General features: G+C 36.1%; 1 protein-coding gene across 1 annotated transcript in view; it reads right to left on the bottom strand.

The window, feature by feature from the left end:
• The window catches only part of LOC109722219 (dnaJ homolog subfamily C member 8), a 56,321-nt gene continuing 33,792 nt past the window's right edge, over positions 352-22,880 (bottom strand). The window contains exons 4-9 of the mRNA XM_020250167.1: positions 8,831-8,908; positions 8,343-8,416; positions 3,957-4,070; positions 3,763-3,870; positions 1,674-1,712; positions 352-840 (exon numbers count right to left, since the gene is read on the bottom strand). Of these exons, the coding sequence (XP_020105756.1) occupies positions 754-840; positions 1,674-1,712; positions 3,763-3,870; positions 3,957-4,070; positions 8,343-8,416; positions 8,831-8,908 (500 nt within the window). The 3' untranslated portion in view covers positions 352-753. The remainder of the gene's footprint in view (positions 841-1,673; positions 1,713-3,762; positions 3,871-3,956; positions 4,071-8,342; positions 8,417-8,830; positions 8,909-22,880) is intronic.

The following is a 22,880-nucleotide window of genomic DNA, read 5'->3' as shown; positions in this document are numbered from 1 at the left end:
CTAATGCAAGTTTGATATTAATTAAAACTTAGTTCTCAATTTAAATTTTAACTTTGATCTTAGACTTAATTTGTAAATTTAAATTTTAAATTTGAATTTAGACTTAAAATTTTAATTGCAAATTTGAAGGTAATTTTAATTTTAACTTCTAAAATCTTAATTGGAATGTAATTTCGCTTTCGATTCTTCTAGAATGAACCAAACAAATTAGAAGCTTTCATCGTTCCGTTTCGATTCCACTTCCATCCATTTCTATTCCTATTTCCATTTCAATTCCACCAAAACGTTGCCCTGAAAGTCTTCCTCCCGAGGAGATTACATTCCGACGTTTTGAGATTGAAGCAAGAAATATAAATAAAAATATCAATTTTCTTCTTTATTTTTATACTTGGGATGAATAACTATTGTTGGACAAACATGTACGGGCTAATCCTGATCGCTAATCTTGAGGCCATTTTCAAGTAAAAAGATCCACCTTTACCTTCCAGAATCAAATTACCCTGCAGAATCAACATGATTGATTTTTGTATAGAAATACATTTCGCCAACCACTTGTAATGACAAGTGAATTACTCTGCAGATATTTTGATAGACTTCAAATCGCAGTAGAAACAAAATAAAACGATACGAAGGACGCCCGAGGTTTTTAACCACCTTATCTTTCGGCCGCAGAATTGCTCCACAGCTACTAACACCACCAACCATTCAGCTGCTCATCTAATAAGATCGAAGGGCCCCTAAATGGTGCCGGTTTCATCCGCGCTTTACCGGCCTTTGCACGTAAGATTTGTTCGGATCTTCTGTCTTGAGCTTCGGGGGTTTTATCTCGCCTTTCTTACCCTACAGAACATAGTAAAGACGCAGAGATCATGTCAAAGTTTGCACACTACTACACCGAGATTAGTGGCTAAGCAAAATATTTTTAGTTTAGCTTTCCCATTTGAAAACATGATGATAAAGCATCAATCTCAATAAAAACAAAAACCTGCATTTAACCCCCTTACTGTTTAGATATTTTGCATAAATTCCCTTCAATCATATTTATTCAATTTAGCGTTCACAAACAGTTAAAAATTACTAAAATATGATACAAAAATATTGCAACAGGTAAATTAACAATATAGTATAATATTTCTTGGATGGAAACACGTCAAGAAATGGTCTGAAATAACGCCGAGGTTAAATGTAGATTGATATTTGTATAAGGGAAAGCACAAATCGCATAGTTTCAGGAGAGATTTCTGCATTTTCAACGTCAATTTAATAAAAAGGATAAGTTGCACATTTGGTCCTCAAACTACAAGGCGGGTGACATTTTGGTCCTAAATTAAATAATTATAATTTCTGACTAGACTTTTCAAAATTATTGCAATCAAGTCTTATAACCTAACATAGTTGACTGGATGTTGATGTATCACTAATTTATAAGTGATGCAGCAATGATATTATTAATGATGCGCTAATAAATAGAATGCTACATCACTTTTATATCAGCGATGTGTCAACATATAGTCAATTTAATTAGGCTGTGGGACTTGATTGCAACAATTCTTAAAGTTCAAACAAAAAACTATAACATATTAAAATTTGAGGACCAAATGTCATGCACCTCATAGTTTGAGGACCAAACATGCAATATACCATAATAAAAAAATAAAATGATATTTCCACACCTTCTTCCCAGACTTCATAAAATCTCTCCAGCTTGAAACCTGTGAATAGAGGAAATCAATATAAGCAAAATGTGTTCGTATTAGTAGAACTAATGAATTCTTATAGTAAAGCCCCAGTAATTAAGAGAAAGGTTCGTAATAGTACAACTAGAAAATTTTAAAGCAGAGCCCCAGTAATTAAGAGAAAGGTTCGTAATAGTACAACTAGGAAATTTTAAAGCAGAGCCCCAATAATTAAGAGATAAGGCTATGTTTCTTGCAAATAAATATGATATCAATGACATGTTAGAAAAGCAGAGTCACTGTTGCTTGCCTACATGGCACAGCTCTATATCAGCAGAAGTGTTGTTTTAAGTAGTGCTTGAAGAGTTGAAGCAGCCCAAACAGAATTTTAGTTATTATTATTCCTCCGGTGTATTGCTGAAGCTAAAGAACAAACTTCATGCTAGTGCTTCTGCTTTTTGAGCCTCGAAGCTCACAAACCACACCAGAAAAGGGACTAACATGTAACAAATAGCACTTCTTCAAATTTGATAGCATAGGGAAACAATAATTATTGTACTCACTGCTCCTCAAATCACTGTCCACTAGGCATAAAGTCTTTACATCAAAATTTTTCAATACTGAAAACTCGATAAGGTAAAACATCCGTTTACCCACAAATTTCTTCTTGTTCCCTGAAATCGTATATCGTCTACACTAGAATCTATGAAAAAACTGTAAACGCTTTGAAGAAAGCTAGTTTCTCCACTTTCTCAATTTTAATCAGCTATGACCACCCCGTTGTTGGCTGCGGCTAACCTTTTCTCTTCTGAAGATTACTGGAGATAAATTATTGAGATTTTAGGTGATGCTTGAATGACGTCATTGCCTAAAGTTGTGTGCTTTTTGGGAATAAATGGCCTAATATTTGTTCAGTGTCAGAAACGTACACACATTTAAAGCATAATGGGAAAACATTCTATAAAGATGCCATTAATTTTAACCTGAGGGAATGACATGCAAACTAAAATTGATTTGAGGAACTATCATGTAAATTGATGTTCTGAGATACTTACATACAGTATTAAAAGATTTTAAAAAGGGATTAATATGGAAAAATATCCAAAAAAAAGGTGAAATTGACAATTAAAATATGCTATCATAACTTTAAAACATACTCCAAAGAGCAGTATGGACAAATATTGTGTCATCATTAATAAAAAATGAAACTTCTACTTGTAACATTTCAGTTAATTCTAGCAAAATTTTGAATTTGTCAAGGCCGTTGTTATATCTGCTATGCCTAAACAATAAAAACAGTAAATAACACAATACTAGGCTCAAAAGACTTCATTAATTAAAACAAAATATTTTTATAACTGGTCTTCATTAAGAATAATAACTTCAGCTACACGCATATCTCATGGATTACAAGCGAATTATAAGCTAATAGAAAAGTAGAAAGACCTCTAGCTGTCATTTCAGGCTCATGCAACAAAATTTACCAGTTTCATCTAATGAAAAAATAAAGGATGCAAACAGGGAAGACTAAGCTACAAACACAAAAAAAACAAAAAACAAAAAAAGAACACAATATGAAAAGCCTTCATCATCAATAGAATAATCTAGCCTGCTCCAAACAACATGGGATTTGGCCATTGTACAACTAAAATGTAGGCAGAGTTCCAGTAAACTAGAATAAAGTATGACCAGAAGGAATGATCCCAAGAGAGACGAAGAAACAAAGTCACTTGTCTCTACAGACGGTAGTAAATAGACAACATAAGCATTACTGCTAGATTACATGATCTAATACAAAGTCCGGCAGTAGGTTGTAGAGTCATATTGCAAAAACGAACATAAAAAAAATAAAGCCTAATTGCCTACTATTTACAGCCAAATTGAAATGATTAGGCAATGTCTATTATTCATAACTTCAGAAAATCTTTTGCATGCGCATTGTTGTAGTTGAATTCCAGAAAATAAAATATTCATTACTGAATTTCACATTGAATTTGTAAGTAAATTTCAGAGTCTATGGCAGGTAAATCTGCAGAAGTAAAAAAGGAAAAGAGTTTGACGAACAAAGGAGATTTAGAGCACATACTCGCCGATCTCTTGTTTCCTCCCACTGTTCCTCATGTTCACGCTTCCTTTTCATCATCTCCTTTGTCTCTTCTTCATCCTTTTTCAGCCTTCCTTCCTCTTCTGATATCTGCTTGATATATAAATATGCATGTTTAGATACGAATACTATTTTATCTGATACAAAATGAAGTTAATTAATATGATTGCTCAGACCCTCATTTGCATTTTCCTTCGACGCCATTCTTGCTCAGTTAATATTTCACGAACTTTTATCTTTAACTGCTGCTGAAATTCTTCTGATTGCTCATACTGCACTTCATACTTTCCCTGTATGTAGTTAAGGCAACTTTTTAATTGTATTTTCACTCTTGTAGTTTTGTTGTATCATTCCAAAGAAATAATCAAGGAAAAGAAAAGCCCTAATTTTGCCCCGCAAAATATGTACATTTCCTCTTTATCATTCAGCATGAATATGAAGAAATCATGAAACAAAGCGAATATAATGAAAAAAAGAAAAACGCTCCACCTTGTACTGCAAGCAAAACAGAAGCAGATCATCATCAGTATTCCTAAGCAACTCATAAAGATCATGATACTTTCACTTTAACATGATAAAACGTATGAAAAATTTTATTCACTTGAAAGGCCGCAGATTAGTACCTAGAAAATTGGTAAACACAACACCACCATGCAGCATCATATGAGAACATCAAGACATTATATTATGCAAGTATTCACAATCATACAAAAAAAAAGTGAAGTGGTTTCTCCCCATCCCCTCCCTGCTACAATCCAACTCCCACGTGTGCAAAACAACGAAGGAACAAAAATAACAAAAAATATGTAAATGACTAAAATTGAAGAAATATTAAAATTCATCATCCTCTGTATCCTTCTAAACAGGACAGAATGAAACAGTAAGTATGCTTACAGTTTTTCCTTCCTGAAACTATACATTTAAGAATACTCAGCAATCAAAAATAAAGAGCTGACCCACCACAGTCCAAAAAGAAAACCCCCGATTCTACTGTTAGGGTATTCCTTATCCTACAAGCTTGTACACCCTCTAGGGGTTGGTGTTACGACATATTTAATATCTCATGCTATATAAGGATACTATATATTACGACATATTTAGAGTAGGATTATATGATATGAGATACCTAGTTATATTGTTACTATATTAGACATTGTTACTATATTAGACTCATCTCTTGTACTATATAACATCATCAATAGAATCCATGAGGGTATCCTTTTTGCCCTTCTTTCATGGTATCAGAGCAGGAACCCTAATTTGGGAATATCGATCCATAGCCACTATCCACCACAAGTCTCACCTTCTTCCATAGGTATCTTCTTCTTCTTCCCCTCTCTTTCTCTACCGTGTGCGCCGGCAAAATTCTTCTTCTTTAAAAAAGTTCTATCTTCTCTTTCCTTCCTTATCTTTTTTTCTTTCCTCTACCTCTCATATTTTCCTTCTAAATTTGCCTTTCCAATTTTCTAAGACAAATCTATAAATTTTCTAATTTCTTCCTATTTATTGGCTATTTTCTTTAGCTTTCTCTTAATTTTCTTAATTTTTTTTTAAAAAAATGGAAATTACTATAAAATTTCTAGAAAATTCTAAATTTGGTTTTAAACAGATTTTAAGGTCATCAATTGCAAGTTTTTTTCTAATTTGTCTTGCATCAATTTTAGTATTAGAGCAACGTTGATCAATAAATTAATTTTCAAAATACCAACAAATGCAGAACTTAGTTAAATGTTTAAAAAATTTGAGCTTTATACCAACACTCGCTTCAAAAAGTTACAAACTGATTTGCAATCTCTTCAAGCCGCAAATAACCAAATAAATTTGAACTTGGTTCAAAGTAACCAACAATTAGCCGAAATCAAACAACTCCTTCAAAACATGAATTCTATTTCTTTTACTTGTTCTTTTCAAATTGCTATGAGATTTGGTGTTCCTTGTCGAGTACAAATTAATCATCAATTTTCTCATAATCTTATTTCAAGAAAACATAGAAAAATTAGATCTTATTGTGTCGTTGTTTGTCTCCTTATCTTGTGTCTTATGATGACACTATTATCAAATCCCAAGATATTAAATTCAGCATACTCACAATGCAAGATGAATACAAAAAGAAAATTGTATTCATCATGGTTGATATTAAGAGATGTGACATAATACTTGGACGACCATGGCATGAGGCAAATAATGCTTTTTCTAATCATGAAGGGAAATAAGTATATTTGTCACGATAATGGGATTCAATATGCTATTTTTCCAAGAGTCAAGAAGCCGAAGTCGATGCAACCACATCCACTCATGTCTGACTCTTCACCACCTTCATCGACTCTACAAACTTTGGAGCCATCTAAGCTGATTGCTGAGGTGCCTATTATCCCACCTCTGTTACCACCGCCAAAGGCTCCTCTTTTGCCACAAGTTGAGTTCCAAATAACAGTCATGAGGATGGTGCTAACGAAATTATTTGATATTTAGGCGTCGAAATGCATCATTATATATGTATAATGGTTTGGTGCTACTAACTTCTTTTGATTGTGTTGATCGCGAGGACGAGATCCCGCGCAGCAGAAACGAATGATGCAGAACCATATTCAAAGAGGGTTCGGTCGAGTCATCTTTTATTTATTTGAGTCAATTTTTGCATTTATTAGTTTGTTTTAGTTATTCAAAGATTTTTAGGATTAATTTGGCTTAGACTTTTATAAGATATTTTCGAAATAGGAGAAGATGCCTACAATCGTGCGATGTGTTTTAGATTAGGATTATGTTTTCAAGATTATAAATATAGCCTATACCTTATAATTTCAGAGGAGTTATGATGGAATAAAATTTAGGTTCTGTGTTTTGACTGCGGCATGGTATCTTCTTCTCCTCTATTTCTCTACCGTATGCACCGGCAAAATTCTTTTTAAAAAGATTCTATCTTCTCTTTCCTTCCTCATCCTTTCTTCTTTCCTTTATCTCTTTTGTTCTTCTTCCAATTTGCCTTTCCAATATTCTAAAACAATTCTATGAATGTTCTGACTTTTTCCTATTTATCAGCTATTTTCTTTAATTTTCTCTTAATTTTCTTAATTTTTTAAAAAAATCTTTTGAAAAATACCCTAAGGCTGTGTTTGGTTCGAAGTTTGAATCAAAAATCGGAATCAGAATCGAAATAAGCTGGAATTGGAATCGGAATGACTCAATTAACTCATTCTATTTGATTCGCCACTGGAATCAGAATCGGAATGAACCATTCCTACTGTCAATGTTTGGTTTATGTAGATATCAGAAACGAAATCAAATTAATGTACCAATTTTATCCTTATAATACATTTTAATTACTTTTAACCATTTTGAATACTCTATTTAAATATAAATGGGCAACTTATAAAATAATTAATTAATGAAAATTAAGACAATTTTATATTTTATATTATTTAATATGAAAATAAACTATTTATTATTATCTTTTATTGTAATAATTATATGGTAACATACAAATCACAAAATTTTATATGATTCTAATAAATAGAATAGTTAACAAAACAAAATCATTTCCTCAAAAAAAGAAAAGAAAAGTGAAAGAGAAGTCATATTTTAAGACCAATATTATAACAAACTAAAATTGCTGGTAACAATATAAAATTACCCAAAATAATATATCCTTATTTCAAACAGTCTAAAAAATAATTGTCGTTTAAATTTTAAATAAATTTTAAATTTTAAATTTTAAATTTGAATTTTAATTCAAATTCATAAATTAGATTCTAAATGCTTTATTGAATTTTAACTTTTAATTCAAGTTCAAATTAAAATTTAAAATTATAAATTTAATTTCTGAATTTAAACTTATATTTAATTAAAAAAATAAGGTTAAAAATTTAAATTTAATCCGAACAAACATTTATTCCACCCAAATTTAACTTCCAAACTAGCCTCCTAGGCCAGAATGGAAAAAGTAGTGATTGGGGGGATCCCATTCCACCCAGAAATCGGAATTGGAATGGTATTCCCGCATACCAAACACCTACAAACGGAATCATGCATTCCAATTCCGATTCCTAGGTGAAAAATGGGCAAACCAAACACGCCCTAAAATTTCTAGAAAATTCTAAATTTGGTTTTAAACATATTTTGGGTTCATGACTTGCAAAACATAGTAGGGTTTTTCTAATTTGTCTTGCATCATCCTGGGAAAATATAGGATAATGATATGATGAGAACAAATGCATAAAAAAAATACAACTATGAATGATTGACACAAATTTCATAAGATAAAATTTTGGAAATTGTTACCTAATGATGTCATGACAAACAATTGTACACACAAAGTACTTACAAGAAAATAAGCATATTTACACAATTCTATGAAAAAAAATGTTTTATTCAAGTCGTGAAGTGTCATCACATAAATATAAGAAATTTCCATTTTTTATCTCTATTAAAACTAGTCTATTATGTAATGTACCTACAGAAGAGGTTTACAAAATTTATAGCAGATTATGTAAAAAGATCGAGATTTGGAAAAGTACTCCAGCAGAAACATGTGAAACATTAAATTATAAAACAGCTCATTTTACCTCATCTACCAGTGCCTTTATTTTCGAAGCATTGTCCTTCTTCAACTCTTTCTTCCTCTTTAACCTAAGCTCTTCTGCAGTTCACAACATACAGTAACAATTTGTTTCATCTGTTAGTATATCAAATGTTTCCCATCTTAAATGATTTCAAGAAGATAAAAACCCCTAGAAGACTCATTCAAATGAAGCATCAACATCACATTAGAAATGTATTTGATCAACAAATCTTCTAGTCGCATTTTATTAGAAGAACAACCTCATAACAGCGCTGCGCACACTGAAAACCCCAAACACCCCCACCAAATCAAAAGAAAAAAAAGAGAAATAGAAATAGAATATCCTTTTCTGATTACTAATGCTCAACAAAGACAACCCAATTTTAAGAATCCTACAGAAAAATGGACTAGTAAGATTAATAATTGTCCAAAAAATACTTTAGTCTTTCTGATATAAAGATAATATAATAAGGTTAGAGATTATTTGCACACCTTTTGCGGCACTGACTTGGTTAAGAATATAATCCCTTTCTTGTGGATCAAGCAGTAATTGCTGAGCTTTTGCCAGTGCTGTTGCAAAGGAAAGAATATTTAATGGCGAACGGACCAACCAAGAAAACACAAAAGAATAATAGGTAACAACAAAAGTAAATTTACGATTAAATTAAGCAAAGAAAACTACAATACCTATATGTGCTACATTGAAATCACACACGGCTAACTAAGGAGTGAAGAAAATCATATGATCCATATGTACAACATAAATCACTCTGTTGATTCAAGTATTTTGTTAATTAAATTAGAGACAAAAAGAGTTTGTTGACTAAATTAAAGACAAAAGGAGTTAGGAGTCACTTGTCAGCACAACATCGTAAACTAGACAGGAAGTTCTCCATAAGTACGTTTAATAAGATAATTTACAGAAACCAATAAAAAGGAAAAGAATGGTCATAGTACCACCCTATAACTGCATCATGTAGCAATTCAAGTCGACAATATGACAGTAAAACTGCATTTAATCAAAACACTAGAAAGAAGAAAGCATAAGAGTGAATTATGTGCAGAACAGATGAGAATGAGGTTACTAGTGATCAAACAATTTCACCATCAACTAATTGCAAGAGCTTCAACTCAAGCAGTCAAGCTTCCTCCTTTTTCTTTCTTTTTTCTTTTTCGCTAAATCAGCATCTAGAAGAGAACTAATTTTGTAGTCTTCTCCAATACTGACACCTCTAGCTAGAAGTAGGTAGAGCCATAGAAGTCTTTCCAAACAATATCAAGTTAGATGAAGTACAATTCAAAGTTGAAAAAGTTCCCCACCAAAAATAAGAATGATAATAATTAGAACTTAAGAGTCAGGTATCAAGAGTTAAGTTAAAATCAAGAGTTAAGCTAAAATCTAGTCTCTAAAAATTTGGTTTAGACATTAGGACTAGTTATTAAAGCTGCGACTCCCAGTTGGAGGTTAAACTAATCAACCTTCTTTGCATTTTAGAGCCACACAACAAGGATCAACCCCTCAAGAAAGTCCGCATGAAAAACAATGATGAATTTCTTTCCAAGGGTTATTCGTTTCACAAGTCTGTAGTATCCGGAGTGCCACACATTTTATATATGGACTGACAATATTGTCGCCACGCCACTTATGTTGGGAGGGTGCAAGGGACTCGTGTAGTTGTGTATTATTGTAAGGGCCTGTTTGGTTCACAGTTTGTAATATACCGGTATTTTCTGTTGAAAATATTTAAAATCATTATCATTCAACTCAAGTTGGGTAGTTGTAAAAGGTGTTAGGCAAGTAGTCGAATCATTGTAGATTCCTAGGTGGTAGAAATACTAGATTATCATAGGTTAGGAGTTATTCTCATTTCCATACTTGATGGGAATCATTAGTAGTTCATTAAAAAGAATATACTAGTTTTTAACAACCTCTCAACCCAAGCGGTTGGTGAGTTAGTAACAAATTTGTCATTCCAAATTTATATAAACAACATTCCCAAAACATTATAAACCTTGAACCAAACGGCCCCTAATTCCCATGAACCATGGAAATGGCAAAGTTCTTTCAACCATGGTATTGTAACATGCCTACTACCTGCGAATCTAGGATGATTCAACCACCTCAGCAAAGCTTTTTACATATTCCCAACTTGAGTTACATTGAGACAATTTGAGTACCTTAAATAGAAAATGTAGAGGATTCCTAGAATTCTACAGACCATTGAAACGAATGTCCCGTAAGCAATTTGTTCTTGTCATGAAGGAATGTTTGCACTAACATTTTGGGGATTGAGCGAAGTTCAAACATTAGTTCCAGCGTTAACCACGACAATGTTAAAGAGATCTGCCAACTAGATGCAGGCAACATTTCAGATTTTGCCATGAAAGATGACTACATTCCAAGGGAATGCTACTCTCAGTAAATTGACCCCATGACTAGGTTGTTGATCTCCATCAATGTTATCAAAGTCAACAATGGGACCAACTTCTACTCTCACTAAGCTTATGGCCAAACAGTAGTTATGTCAATCCAAAAACTCCTAAGCAAAGTTAAGCCAAACAACCATACTAAGCATAATCCATGAAAGTTTTCCCTTTATTCTTTGCAAACTGCTGCTTATATCTCCTCTTCCAGTAATTTTGCTTTGCAACAACCATTCTCGATATTTGATACAATAAAATCATATGCGCTATTAAATTCAAGCAAAGATGCATGACCAGTCTTTTTCCTGCTTTCAAGCAATCAGCAGTCAATTTATTGGCCACAATCCTTCAAACTGTTAATCCATGCAGAAGAAAACAAGGCCTTTTACATATTAATTTAACAAACTAGGGTTTGCATCAAAAGTGAGAGTGCAAAATGAATTTGTGGTCGAACTCCTGCAGCGAACAACACCAGTATCACCAGCTGCATTAAAGGAGAATTGGAAACGAAAGTTTTCACAATGGCAACATAAGCATTAGCCAGTCTGACTGGCTTCGTAACAGCTTCCAAAAAATCACATCAAAGCAGATTTAAGTTCTAATACCAATCAGCTGGTTACCATTGTTTCTTTTTCTTTGGTCACTATGAGGCAGGCATACTGATAGTCTGTTACTTCAATCTTTAAATGGACGAGTTACAGCGGTGTTTGGGTGAAAATAATCAAGTTCCTAATAAGCTTGGATCCATATTACAACCACTAGGAACAAAATAGTCCTCACAGTAGCAAAGGAGTTATTTTAAATATTCAAGATTCAATCACTAGGAGGTGCAGAAGGCATAAAACAAAAAAGTGTTGAATAAGGTGCCAGAAATTTCAATGAGTTCCTTCTTTTCTAAATGCGAAAAAAGCCTAGATATACGAAAAAAGCCTAACAGTAGCAAAGGAGTTATTTTAAATATTCAAGATTCAATCACTAGGAAGTGCAGGAGGCATAAAACAAAAAAGTGTTGAATAAGGTGCCAGAAATTTCAATGAATTCCTTCTTTTTTAAATACGAAAAAAGCCTAGATATAAGAATATAAATTTCGCTCTGTTGCTTTCCATCAATTCTATATTTCTTTGTCGCGATAGAAAGTCATTAGAAGCCCCTGTTTTTACTCCTCTTTTCTGAAACCTTAAAGTAATCAGCAGTCATTTTTTCCGGAAACAATCCTTCAAATTGTTAATCCACGTAGAAGAAAACAAGGGCTTTTACATATTAATTTAATAAACTAGGCGTTGCATCAAAAGTGACAGTGCAAAATGAATTTATGGCCGAAGTCACACAGCGAGCAACACCAATATCAGCAGCTGCATTAAGAGAGAATTGGAAACGAAAGGTTTATAGCCAATCTGACTGGCTTTGTACCAGCTTCCAAAAATCACATCAAAGCAGATTTGAGTCCTGATACCAATCAGCTGTTTACCTTGTTTCTTTTTCTTTGGTCACTATGAGGCATATTGAGCAGGCATATTGTGCAGATTGTATGTTACTTCAATCCTTAAATGGACAAGGTACACTGGTGTTTGGGTGAAAATACTCAATTTCCTAACGAACTTGGATCCATACTCCAACAAAATAGTCCAAACAGTAGCGAAGGAATTATTTAAATATTTAAGATTCAATCACTAGGAGGTGCAAAAGGCATAAAACAAAATTAAGTGTTGAAAAATGTGCCAGAAAAGTCAATGAGTTCCTTTTTTTCTAAATACGAAAAAACCTAGATATAAGAATATGAATTTCGCTCTGTTGCTTTCTGTTAATTCTATATTTCTCTGTTGCATTAGAAAGTCATTAGAAGCCCCTGTTTTTACTCTTTCTAAAACCTTTTCAACTTAGTTTATATCTTACGAGGGCCACAAAGAATGATATTTATTGGACATAATGATGCAGTTCATGTGACGGCCCAACTTCTCAAGGGATCCCCCATCCTAAGACTACTCCCGTTCTAACACGCTTAACTCTCTTAACCTCTTGGGCCCAGCCACAACCCAAAATTCTTAAGCAGGGTTAAGAGTTTTAACCCTATTATATCTTATATATAAGACTACCTAGGGCCTCACATTCTCCCCCTCTTAAGCCGTAACGTCCTCGTTAAAGCTCAGACTCACAAGTACCAGGCAATATAAAACTCGTCTCACTAGCCTAAACCGACCTTGTGGTGAGCTACGCTCTACTTACAACAGTCAACAGTATGAGGGCTTCGCTCTCCCCGCTGTATAATCCTGACTCAGCCGAGACTCATCTCAGACTTCCGAATGGTAATTGGCTCTCATACCAACTGTGACGCCCCAACTTCCCAGGGGATCACCCATCCTAGGACTACTCCCGTCCTAGCACGCTTAACTCTCTTAACCTCTTGGGCCTAGCCACTGCCCAAAATGCTCAAGCAGGGTTAAGAGTTTTAACCTTATTACATCTTATATATTGGACTAGCTAGGGTCTCACAGTTCAAGGATGGGTCTTCTCCTATTTATTTTAGTTTCTTTTAGCTTAGTTTTTCATTTAAGAAATTATATTTTAATTTTTATGGTTTAGTCATTTTAGATTGTTTGTGGTGTGTTGTCCCAATAATGCATGTGGGCTTTAAGAAGTTTTCTATCTTTTTTCCATTTAGGGCCGATCTGGATGGGATCTAAAATGGGGTATAGTCTAAACTCCACAATGAGATATGTTTTTTCTACTATGAGGTTGTTTGAATAGGCTTAAACCATGCCCGCAAACTATGGTTTAGCGAAAATATGAGCAAAAACAGAAAGTAATTTTTGACCACTCCACTCCAACTAGAGAAAACTTAGAACTCTCCATTCTTTCAAGACAAAAGGCCCTCTGTTACGATATATTAGGATATTGTGTTTTATTGCCGTATATAGAGTAGTATCATTGCCTTCTATAGAGTAGGATTATATAGTATGTAATCCTAGTTATACTCTTACTATAGTAGTCATTGTTGCTATAGTAAGACAATCTCTTGTACTATATATATTCATTAATACAACTCAAGAGGGTATGCACTTTAGCCCTTCTTTCATGGTATCAGAGCGGGAACCCTAATGTGGGGATATCGATCCAGAGCCACCATCCACCATTAATCTCATCTTTTTCTATAGGTGTCTTTTCTTTTGGTTTTCTATCTTCCCAGTACTGCTACAGTACTGCTACAGTATCAGCGCTACAGTACTGGCGCTACAGTAACAGCACTACAGTACTGGCACTACAGTAACAGCGCTACAGTATTTCTGCTACAGTATTTTCAGCCTTTCTGTGATTTCTCTTTGCTCCTCTGGTGCCGCTCGGACTGTCCTACTGTTGGTTGCTCGTATCACTCGGTTCTTTCCTTGGTGCGGTCGATCTTATTTGGTGATAAGTGGTTCCTCTCATGTTATTGAATTCAGGTTCTTTTTTTTTTTTTTTCACATCCGCTACATTCCGATTTATCTTTCTTTCTTATCTAGTGGTGGATCCTTATCTTAAGGTAGTAAACATGTCTTCTTCTATCTCAAATTTGCCAATTGTTAATATCAAAACTCTCATACCACTAGAACTCACCGATTCTACATATCTTGTGTGGAAACAAGTCTTTCTTAATGTTCTAGAAAGTTTTGATGTTACAAAACATGTGGACGGAACTAGTGTTGTGCCTTCTCAGACTATCGATACTGCTGATAAGAAGGAGGTTATAAATCCTGAATATGTGAGTTGGAAAAAGAACGATACTACTATACTTTCATGGATTAATGCCACTTTATCTCTTAGCATATTACATATGGTTGTTTCTAGCTCACCTAAAACTGCATATGATGCTTGGAGAATTATTGAGGCATATTTTCTTGATAAGACTGCTTCCACGGCTTTTTCTCTAAAATCTGAATTGCGGAGCATCAAGAAAGGCTCAATGAGCATGAGTGATTACATGCAAAAGATCAAGACGATTGGTAATGCTCTTCAGGCGATTGGTGAAATCGAGTCAGACCATAATTTGGTCATGACTGTTCTTCTAGGGCTACCTGAGGAATATCGAGGTTTTGTTAGTGCTCTAAACACACACAGAAATAAGCCAACTTTTGAACAACTTCGTCCACTCTTGATGCAAGAAGAAACAGAAGTTCAGCGTCGCACTAGTGTGACTACGTCCTCTGCTATTCCCACTATTGACAGTGAAGCTCTTTATGCCAATCGTGGACGTGGTAATCGTGGAGGCCGTGGAGGTAGATATCGTGGAGGCCGAGGACAACGTGGTAGACACTATTCTGGTCGTGGATCTCCTGAAATCTACCCACAGTCTCAACCTAATTATCCTCAACAATCTTACACTCCAAATCAACAACCATATATTCCGAAGTCCGGCATACAATGTCAGATATGTGGAAAGTTCAATCATTCTGCTCTTCAGTGCAGACAACGCTTCAATCATTCTTTCGCTGCTGATGAAGTTCCTCAGACCTTTGCTGCTATGAACCTTCACGAACCCGGTGAGGAAGTCTGGTATCCGGATACCGGAGCATCAAATCATATAACCGCAAACTCTGGTATTCTCTCATCTTCTAAACCTTATAGTGGGCATGAAAAAATTCTTGTTGGTAATGGAAATTTACTTGATATTACTCAGACAGGTGAAACTCAATTGAATACATCTTCTAACTCTTTTGCTCTAAAAAATGTTCTTGTTGTTCCTACTATTAAGAGAAATTTACTTTCAGTGCGTAAATTCTGTCAAGATAATAATTCTCTTTTTGAATTTGACTCTACTGGTTTCTCTGTGAAGGACAAGGAAACAGGGAAGGAGCTTCTTCGATGTCCTAGCTCGGGAACATCACTTTATCCAATTTCTTCTAGACTTGCAAGTGTAGGGAATAAGCAACAACTAGCTCTTATTGCATCTAGATTTAGTGGAGATGTCTGGCATAGACGGTTAGGTCATCCTAGTCTTCCTGTTCTTTCTACATTTATTAAAAATAATAAAATTGTTTCTGATTCTGCACTGAAATTATCTGTCTGCAATGCTTGTAATATGGGAAAACATGTTAAACTCTCATTTCATGATTCAGAATCTCAATCTGCTTTTCCTTTTCATATTGTTCATTCTGATGTTTGGCAATCACCTGTGCCCTCGGTTTCTGGATACAAATATTATGTTATTTTTATCGACGATTATTCTAGATTTTCCTGGCTTTATCTTTTAAAATTTAAACATGAAGTTTTTGACAAATTTTTCGAGTTCAAGAAGATGGTTGAAAATATATTTCATAGCTCAATAAAAATTTTTCAATCTGACAATGGTACGGAATTTGTAAATGACAAGTTTTCTAGTTTTTGCTCACAAAATGGAATTATTCACCGATTTTCTTGTCCTTACACTCCTCAACAAAATGGCCTTGCTGAGAGAAAACATAGGCATTTATCTAACATTGTTAGAAGTCTACTATTCCAAGCTGGCTTGCCTCCTCGTTTTTGGGCTGAGGCCATTCAAACTGCTGTTTTTCTTGTAAATCGACTTCCGTCTCTTACTGTTTTAAATGGGCGGTCACCATATGACATTCTCCATGGTTGTGCTTCTCCTGACTTGCAACTTATCAGAGTCTTTGGATGTTTGTGTTATCCCGATGTTCAGGACATTGCAGATCACAAGCTCTCTCCCCGATCACTTCCTTGTATTTTCTTGGGTCTTTCTGACAAACATAAGGGCTTTCGCTGCCTCTATCCGAGCACTGGTAAAGTTTTTATTTCTCGCCATGTTACTTTTGTTGAAACTGTTTTTCCTTACTCTTGTCTGTCCAAATTTTCTTCCTCATCTTCCCCCACTACCTCAAATTTTCAAATGTTTCAACATTTTCTTTCTAATCCTCCCTTATTGGGCGAAAGTCCTTCCTCTCTTGATGCCATCTCTGGTTTTTCCTTCACACGCCTTTCTCCGGATGTTAGTTCAAATGCATCTGTTTCACCATCTGAGACTGTATCGACTTTTCCTTCCACCTTGAATCATGATGCCACACAGGTTAGTGATGAACATGCTGCCACTGTTGCTGGTCCACCTGAACTCCGAGTCTATACCAGACGACACACCCTCCGACCTTCTGCTGCTACAGCTTTACCTTCTCCTGTTGAGTTGACGCCTTCCACATCGGACAGGCCACCTTCACCTCAGCCTGCAGAGCCTTCCTTACCAATCCGGACACACTCTATGCTTACTCGATCTATGGCTAAGAATTTTGCTGGGTCTACCTCCTTCCTAGCTTCTACACATACTACTCTTCCTACTGAGCCTATCACTTTTCATGAAGCTTTTCAGGATGCAGATTGGCGTGCTGCCATGGCTGAAGAATTTGATGCATTACTCACCAATGATACTTGGGAGCTTGTTCCTGCTCCTCCTTCTGTCAATCTTATTGGCTGTAAATGGGTCTACAAAGTCAAACAGAAGGCGGATGGCTCTCTTGAGCGTCTCAAAGCTCGACTAGTGGCTCAGGGTTACAAACAACAACAAGGCATTGATTTTGATGAGACTTTTTCTCCGGTTGTCAAGTCGACCACTATTCGTACTGTTCTTTCAGTCGCTCTCTCCTCTGGATGGTCTCTCCGACAACTTGATGTGAAGAATGCCTTTCTTCATGGCACTCTCTCTGAGGAGGTTTATATGAAACAACCACCTGGCTTTGTGCATCCTTCGCTTCCTAGTCACGTTTGCCGCCTACGTAAAGCGATATATGGTCTCAAACAAGCTCCTCGGGCTTGGTTTCAGCGTTTCACTTCTTTTCTTTCTGAGATTGGTTTTGTTGGCAGCACTGCTGATCCCTCAATGTTTGTTTGTCATTCTTCCTCTGGCACTCTTGTTCTCCTCTTGTATGTTGATGATATTATTGTCACCGGCAGTTCCTCATCTCTTCTCGATGCTCTTATCGTTACTTTACAACGCGAATTTGCCATGAAGGATCTCGGACCGCTGCATTATTTTTTGGGTATTGAGGTTCATCGCTCTCCATCTGGTCTTCATCTATCTCAACAAAAATATGCGCATCAATTGCTTCAGCGACATGGTTTTCTTGACAGTAAGCCCGTTTCTACTCCTCTTTCGCCAACATCTCGTCTCTCTTCCCATGAAGGGCATCTTCTTGAGGATCCATACACTTATCGTCAGATCGTTGGTGCTCTCCAGTATCTCACTTTCACCAGACCGGACATTTCATATGCCGTCAACTCTGTTGCCCAGTATCTTCATGCACCTCGTGAACCACACATGCAAGCGGTCAAACGTATTCTGCGTTATATTCGGGGGACGCTGACTTATGGCCTTCCTATCTCTCGCTGTGACAATCCTTCTCTTGTGGCCTTCGCTGATGCTGATTGGGCTGGTTGCCCCGATACACGTCGCTCTACTTCTGGATATTGCATTTTTCTTGGGCCAAATCTTATCTCCTGGTCCGCTAAGAAACAACCCACCATTTCTCGTTCTAGTTCTGAAGCAGAGTATCGTGCTGTAGCCTACACACTTGCTGAGACAGTCTGGATTCGTCGTCTCCTTCGTGACCTTCGTGTTTTCTTATGGCGCTCTATCAGTATTTATTGCGATAATCTCAGCACCACCTACCTTGCGGCCAATCCTGTTCTCCATGCTCGCACGAAGCACATTGAACTTGATCATCAATTTTTGCGGGAAAAAGTTCAGTCTGGTGATTTGGCCTTAATTCATATCCCTTCTGACAAGCAACTTGCCGACATTTTCACCAAGCCCCTGTCATCCTCTCGGTTTTCGATATTGCGGCTCAATCTTCGCATCCGACCACCGGATGCTTAGCTTGCGGGGGGATGTTACGATATATTTTATCCATATTAGGATGTTACGATATATTAGGATATTGTGTTTTATTGCCTTATATAGAGTAGTATCATTGCCTTCTATAGAGTAGGATTATATAGTATGTAATCCTAGTTATACTCTTACTATAGTAGTCATTGTTACTATAGTAAGACAATCTCTTGTACTATATATATTCATTAATACAACTCAAGAGGGTATGCACTTTAGCCCTTCTTTCACCCTCTCCCTTCCATTCCTAAAAACTCAAAAAAAAACCCCTTCTCTTCATCTATCTTCTCTTCCCAAGCAGAAAATGGCGACGAATCCTCTAGTGAAGATAATGGCGGCGACAGTAGTGGCACAGGATGCTACTTTTCCTATTGCTCCTCCCTCCCCCCTTTCCCTCTCTCTAGGGCACGCACCACAAAAGGCTTTCTATGGTTACTTGGCCTTTGTAGGTGGTTGCGGCCATAATGGGAACCCCCTATGGCTACGAGGCCACACTAAGGAGACGTAGCCATAAAGGGGTCTATCTTTTGTCATGCAGGCCCCTTAGGCCTCCTATGGCTGTGCGGCCCCCATAGAGGGAGCGCAACCATAGTCCCCTCCGTCTTATCGTGGGCCCTTTAGAGAGTCACAGCCACAGGGAAGAGCCCTTATGGCAACCTAGCCACCCTTGTGGCAACCTGGCCACCTTAGGACGCTCGGTAACAAAAGTTGCCCATGTTAGCTGCGTGGTCACCTAAGGCACATGCATTCAGACAGCCCCTTGGTTGTGCGTTGTAGTCTTTTGTTTTTTGTTGTTCCCTTCTTTTTCCTTCTTCAATTTTATAAGAAAGTGATTGATTTCGTCTCAAAAGCATGTATTTGAGAAGTGCAATATTGATTAAGCATTTCATTGCCATTTATTGTAGGCTACAATTTTTTGACAAAATAGTCTTTGCTTGATTATAGCTTCTATCACTTGCTACTAGCTCATAATTAGTGCAAATAATCATCCAAAACATAAAATTAATGGCTTCTAATACAAATCGAAAATGTCGACTTACAATTTCACCGCTATGCCGAAAACACTCTTGGACAGTATGATTGGTTGCATTTTTAGATGAAGTAAATAAAAACATAGCTATCTATTCCTCCACAGTAACATTTTTGGTATCTAAAATTAATTCTTTATTCCTTAAGGTACCGTTTGGTATGCGAATAAGCTGTTCATACTTATGTCCGGCATAAGTATAACTTATGGGATAGGCAGACTTTATACCAGTATTGTGTTTGGATGAGAATTGGATTATTCATAGAAATAAGAAAATGCACATTAGTATAGGTTGGAATAGAAGCACTAAGATCAATTATAATTGTAAAATAAAAATATTTTTACCTAAATAATAAGCATTAAAGTATTAATAAAATAATATTTTAATATGTTAATTAATTAACTGGGAATGTCGTATAAGACAATAAGAAGCACGTTAGTTAATTAACTATGAAGAATAGTTTAATATGTTAACTAATTAATTAGTTATTTAATTAGTTAGATATCTACTAAATACATTAGATAAGTTAATTTATATAGATATTAGGAGTCCAGCTACTATACTATTATGAGTACGATCGCCCTCGTACTCATAAGTTGTTTTTTATGGTAGAGCTTCTGAATCGACGATCCATACAGTTAAACATTTTCTAGAGCATTTAAAACTTCTAGAAATTAAATTTTATAATTTTTCGATATCATTTACCTAACGATCAAAAGGTCACAAAATTGACAATTTTTAACGGCCGGTATGAGATATTTGCTAGTTTAACGGTGAAAAAAAATCGAAATAGGTTGAATTTTTGATAGAAAATTCTATTCACTACCTAAATAAAGATCAATAACTCCAATTTTAAATTGAAGGACCCGATCATCCATTTTTAGGATGTCATTCGATTTTAACCATTCATTTTATACTCGCTTGATGGACTTTATAATGATTTCGAAAATTTATGAAATTTATTTTCTAAAAGTTTCAAATACTCTAGATCATATTTAACGGTGTGGATCGTCGATTCGAAAACTCCAACATCGAAAACAACTTATGAGTAGTAAAGGTTCTATACTCATAAGAGTATAGTAGCCCTACTCTAGATATTAGTTAATTGTTGAATAAGCATATTAAATAATTAATTATTTGCTCTAGTTAATTAAATATATATTAATTTAATAAATCAAGTGGTTAATTAGTTATTAATAAAATTAGTTAGTTACTAATTAGATATATTGTATAATTATTTATAATTTAATTAATAGAGGAATAAGGTGGAACTATTATCCCCCCTTCTTAACCAGTTATCTCGAGATAACCGTTAATAGAAGAATAGCGATTCTCAATGCTGTGTAGGAGAATAAATATATGATGCCGAAAGTTCAGAGAGCTGAAGGATACAGCACAAGCACGGCCGGACAAGTACTCAGCCCTTCGTAGAATTCACCACGTCGAACACGAGCAAAACTCCCCAGTGGGCCTAAGTTGCGCTTGAGGCGCATGCCTGAGGCGCGTCTCAGGCACGCCTGAGGCGCGTGCCTCGATGCCTAGGCGCGAGGCGCGGGCCTCAACACCTCAGCAATAGCAAGGCACATCGCTATTCCTGAGGAGCGCGCCTAGGCCCTAAGGGGCGCGCCTCAGGCAAAGCGTAAGGTGTGGCCTCAAGCAAAGCACGAGGCGGGCGTAAGGTGAACACCTCGCAATATTTAATATTATAGGGTTTTGGATTCAAGTTTTCAGGTTGTCGTGTTTCAGATTTAAATTTTATGTTTTAACCCGATAAGATAATTAAAAGATCATAAAAGAAACCTAAAAAAACACTAATGAAATCCATTCTACCGCCCTCTCCTCTCCCTCCCGTGTTCCCCTATCCTCTCTCTCTGTTCGTGGGCATCTAGCAAGCTTCATCGGCAATCGTGGCAACAAGAACAAGAAAGGAGCAGCGGTAGCAAGAATGTAATATCCGAAACTTGATAATAAAGGAAATTCAAATTTGGAATTTTTAAAAATTCAAATTTAAATATATATATATATATATATATATATATATATATATATAGAGCTAGGCTCCTATGCTTTCAAAAATACCAAAGCCTCCGTACTTGTAAGTTGTTTTCAATAATGGGACATCTGATTAGGCGATCGGTTCCGTTAGACATGATCTACGTTATTAGAACTACCTAGAAACCAAATTTCATAATTTTTTGACTTCGTTTGTCTAGTAAACGAGTAGCCTCAAAATGAACGGCTGAAAATAAAAATCTCATAAAAAATAGTGATAAAGGACTCAAATTTCAAATTGGAAGTATTGGTCTTGCTATTGATGTTAAGTAGAATTTTCTATTAAATTTTCATCTAATATAGATACTTCTACACCGTTGAATTTAAAAACGTGCCACATCGGCCATTAAAATAGTCATTTTTGAGACCTTTTGATCGCTTGGTAAATGATGTCAAAAAATTATAAAATTTGGTTTCTAAATAGTTCCAATATGGTAGATTATACTTAACGGAGCCAATCGTCGAATCGGATTTCCTATCATCGAAAACAACTTACAAGCACGGAGGTCTCCGTACTTTCGAAAGTACAAGAGTCTCTCTCTCTCTCTGTCTCTCTCTCTCTCTCTCTCTATATATATATTGTTATTGGTGGAACGCGGAGAGGGTTTGGTTTCGTCGCAAATCGGCGACAACGAAACAAAATTGTAAAGTCGATGCCCAGTCGTGCTGAACGCGCTGGCGCGATCCGATCGGAAATCCGACGGACGAATCTCCAGGAATCGCATAAAGTTCGCTCAAGGGTCGAAATTGGCAAAACGAAAAATTTGCGAAAAGCCTCACATTTTATGACCATTTTGCGCGATTTCGAATGTCGAGGTGAGTAAGCGTAAAACGTTCGGGCTGTGAGGGAGTTGGCTAGAAATATGTAGCTTTGGAGGACCTTTCTGCAAAAATAAACATGGTATATATAATAGTGCAACTAGGGTTTCATGCACGAAACCCTAGCCCTAGTTGTCTCAGCTACCTTGCTACGGCCTAGCCGTCAACAACACCTCCCTACCCTAGCCGCGCGCGCACCCCGGCCGCCGAAAAACGGGCCGGCATTGTATTTTTCTCCACCTTGGTTCCCCTCCTCTCTGCTATGAGCCACCCAGAGTCATCCACATATCGGGCCTCCATTCCTTCGCGGCCACGAGCTGCTGCCACTTCGGGGTTGGCCGCGCCGCCCTCCTGGGCCACCGGCGACCCCTCG

Source organism: Ananas comosus, linkage group 1 (genome assembly GCF_001540865.1).
Source record: "Ananas comosus cultivar F153 linkage group 1, ASM154086v1, whole genome shotgun sequence".
NCBI lineage: Eukaryota > Viridiplantae > Streptophyta > Magnoliopsida > Poales > Bromeliaceae > Ananas > Ananas comosus.
The sequence above is the reverse complement of the archived record's forward strand: the minus strand, read 5'-3'. Positions and strand labels throughout refer to the sequence as shown.